Below are 1,383 nucleotides of genomic sequence, written 5' to 3' on the forward strand. Positions count from 1 at the left end.
TGACCATGATAAAACGATGGCAAGAAAAGCCCCTACATGGTAAATACTGGGCTAAACTAAATGCAAAAGAAATAGACAGAGAAAAATCCCAGCAATGGCTGAGAAGCTCAGGACTCAAAGCAGAGACTGAAGGATTTTTAATTGCACCCACCAGAAATTACCAAAAAGCATATAATGAAAAGAAACATAACAAGTAACTGTAGAATATGTGGCGATGAACAAGAAACAATAAATCATATTATATCAGGCTAAGAAGGAATATATTCACAGACACGACAGAGCTGGGACCTACATACACTGGAAGCTATGCTAACACTATGGAATAACAACAGAAAAAAGATGGTATAAACACACGCCAGAAAAGGTCACAGAAAAGAAGAAAGCAACCATACTCTGGGATATGCCAATACACACAGGTAGAGAAATTAAGGCAAATAGGCCAGATATAAAGATCATCATAAAGGATAAAAAATGCTTTCTAATTGATGTATCAATACCAGCAGATGACAATGTTTCCCTAAAAGAAATGGAGAAACTTTCAAAATACAGAGACTTGGAAATATGTGAAATATTTATTTAATGTTTTATTAATCGTTTAGTAATATAGAAAGTGAGATTTGTTGAAGTATCCCCTACTGCAGTTATGACCCTAACAATATATGTTTGTAATTTTAATGTATTTTAGAACATAGAAATGACAGAAATAGAAGAAATAGTGTTTAACACTGAGGTGGCTTTCCATCAATTTCGTTTGCTATTAAATCTTTTCTTTTTATTTGTTTATATTAAAGGCATCATGAAGTCATATTTGAAGCTATCCAAGGAAAGGGTTTTGACAGTCACATTGCCCTTGATGATGTGACTATATCAGAAAATAGCTGTTCAAGTAAGGGCAAAATATACCATAACATATTATTAACAATTAGCTTTAGTAATTATGTTTAGGTGAGCATGTATGTTTACATGCATATCTGCTGCCTGTATGTGAAAGAGAGGGAAGTAGTGTGTGTGCACATGTACACAAGTTTACTCCATTCCAAATAGATTTATATTTTTGATGGCAACATTCATCTTACTCAGTAACAGGATAAGAAGAATAATGAAATGAAAGCTTGAACAATGTTCTCATCAGTTCCCTTTTTCTATGCTTCCAAATTTTAAAATTTCATAGATTATTTTACTAACATATATTGTATCCTACACACTGGTTCATAAATGTTTGGAAACTATGGCTTGTATTCTATAGAAGCCAATAAGAGAGCCTCTATGTGGTTACTGGACTTACTACAAACAGCAACCAAATCTCTTTCAAATCATATTCTCCTCTCTTGAGAAAAAAATGAACATACTGGATAATGTGGTTCTATGTATTCCTAATAATAT

General features: G+C 32.8%; 2 protein-coding genes across 3 annotated transcripts in view; one reads left to right on the forward strand and one right to left on the reverse strand.

The window, feature by feature from the left end:
- The window catches only part of LOC106875508 (serine protease 48), a 466,125-nt gene that overhangs the window by 210,726 nt on the left and 254,016 nt on the right, over positions 1-1,383 (reverse strand). The gene's annotated exons all lie outside the window — the stretch shown is intronic.
- The window catches only part of LOC106884080 (MAM and LDL-receptor class A domain-containing protein 2), a 138,597-nt gene that overhangs the window by 51,560 nt on the left and 85,654 nt on the right, over positions 1-1,383 (forward strand). For both annotated transcript variants that reach the window (XM_052966613.1, XM_014935299.2), the window contains exon 7: positions 792-886. In XM_052966613.1, coding sequence (XP_052822573.1) covers positions 792-886 — 95 coding nt within the window. The remainder of the gene's footprint in view (positions 1-791; positions 887-1,383) is intronic.

This window comes from Octopus bimaculoides, chromosome 3 (assembly GCF_001194135.2).
Source record: "Octopus bimaculoides isolate UCB-OBI-ISO-001 chromosome 3, ASM119413v2, whole genome shotgun sequence".
Classification (NCBI taxonomy): Eukaryota; Metazoa; Mollusca; class Cephalopoda; order Octopoda; family Octopodidae; genus Octopus; species Octopus bimaculoides.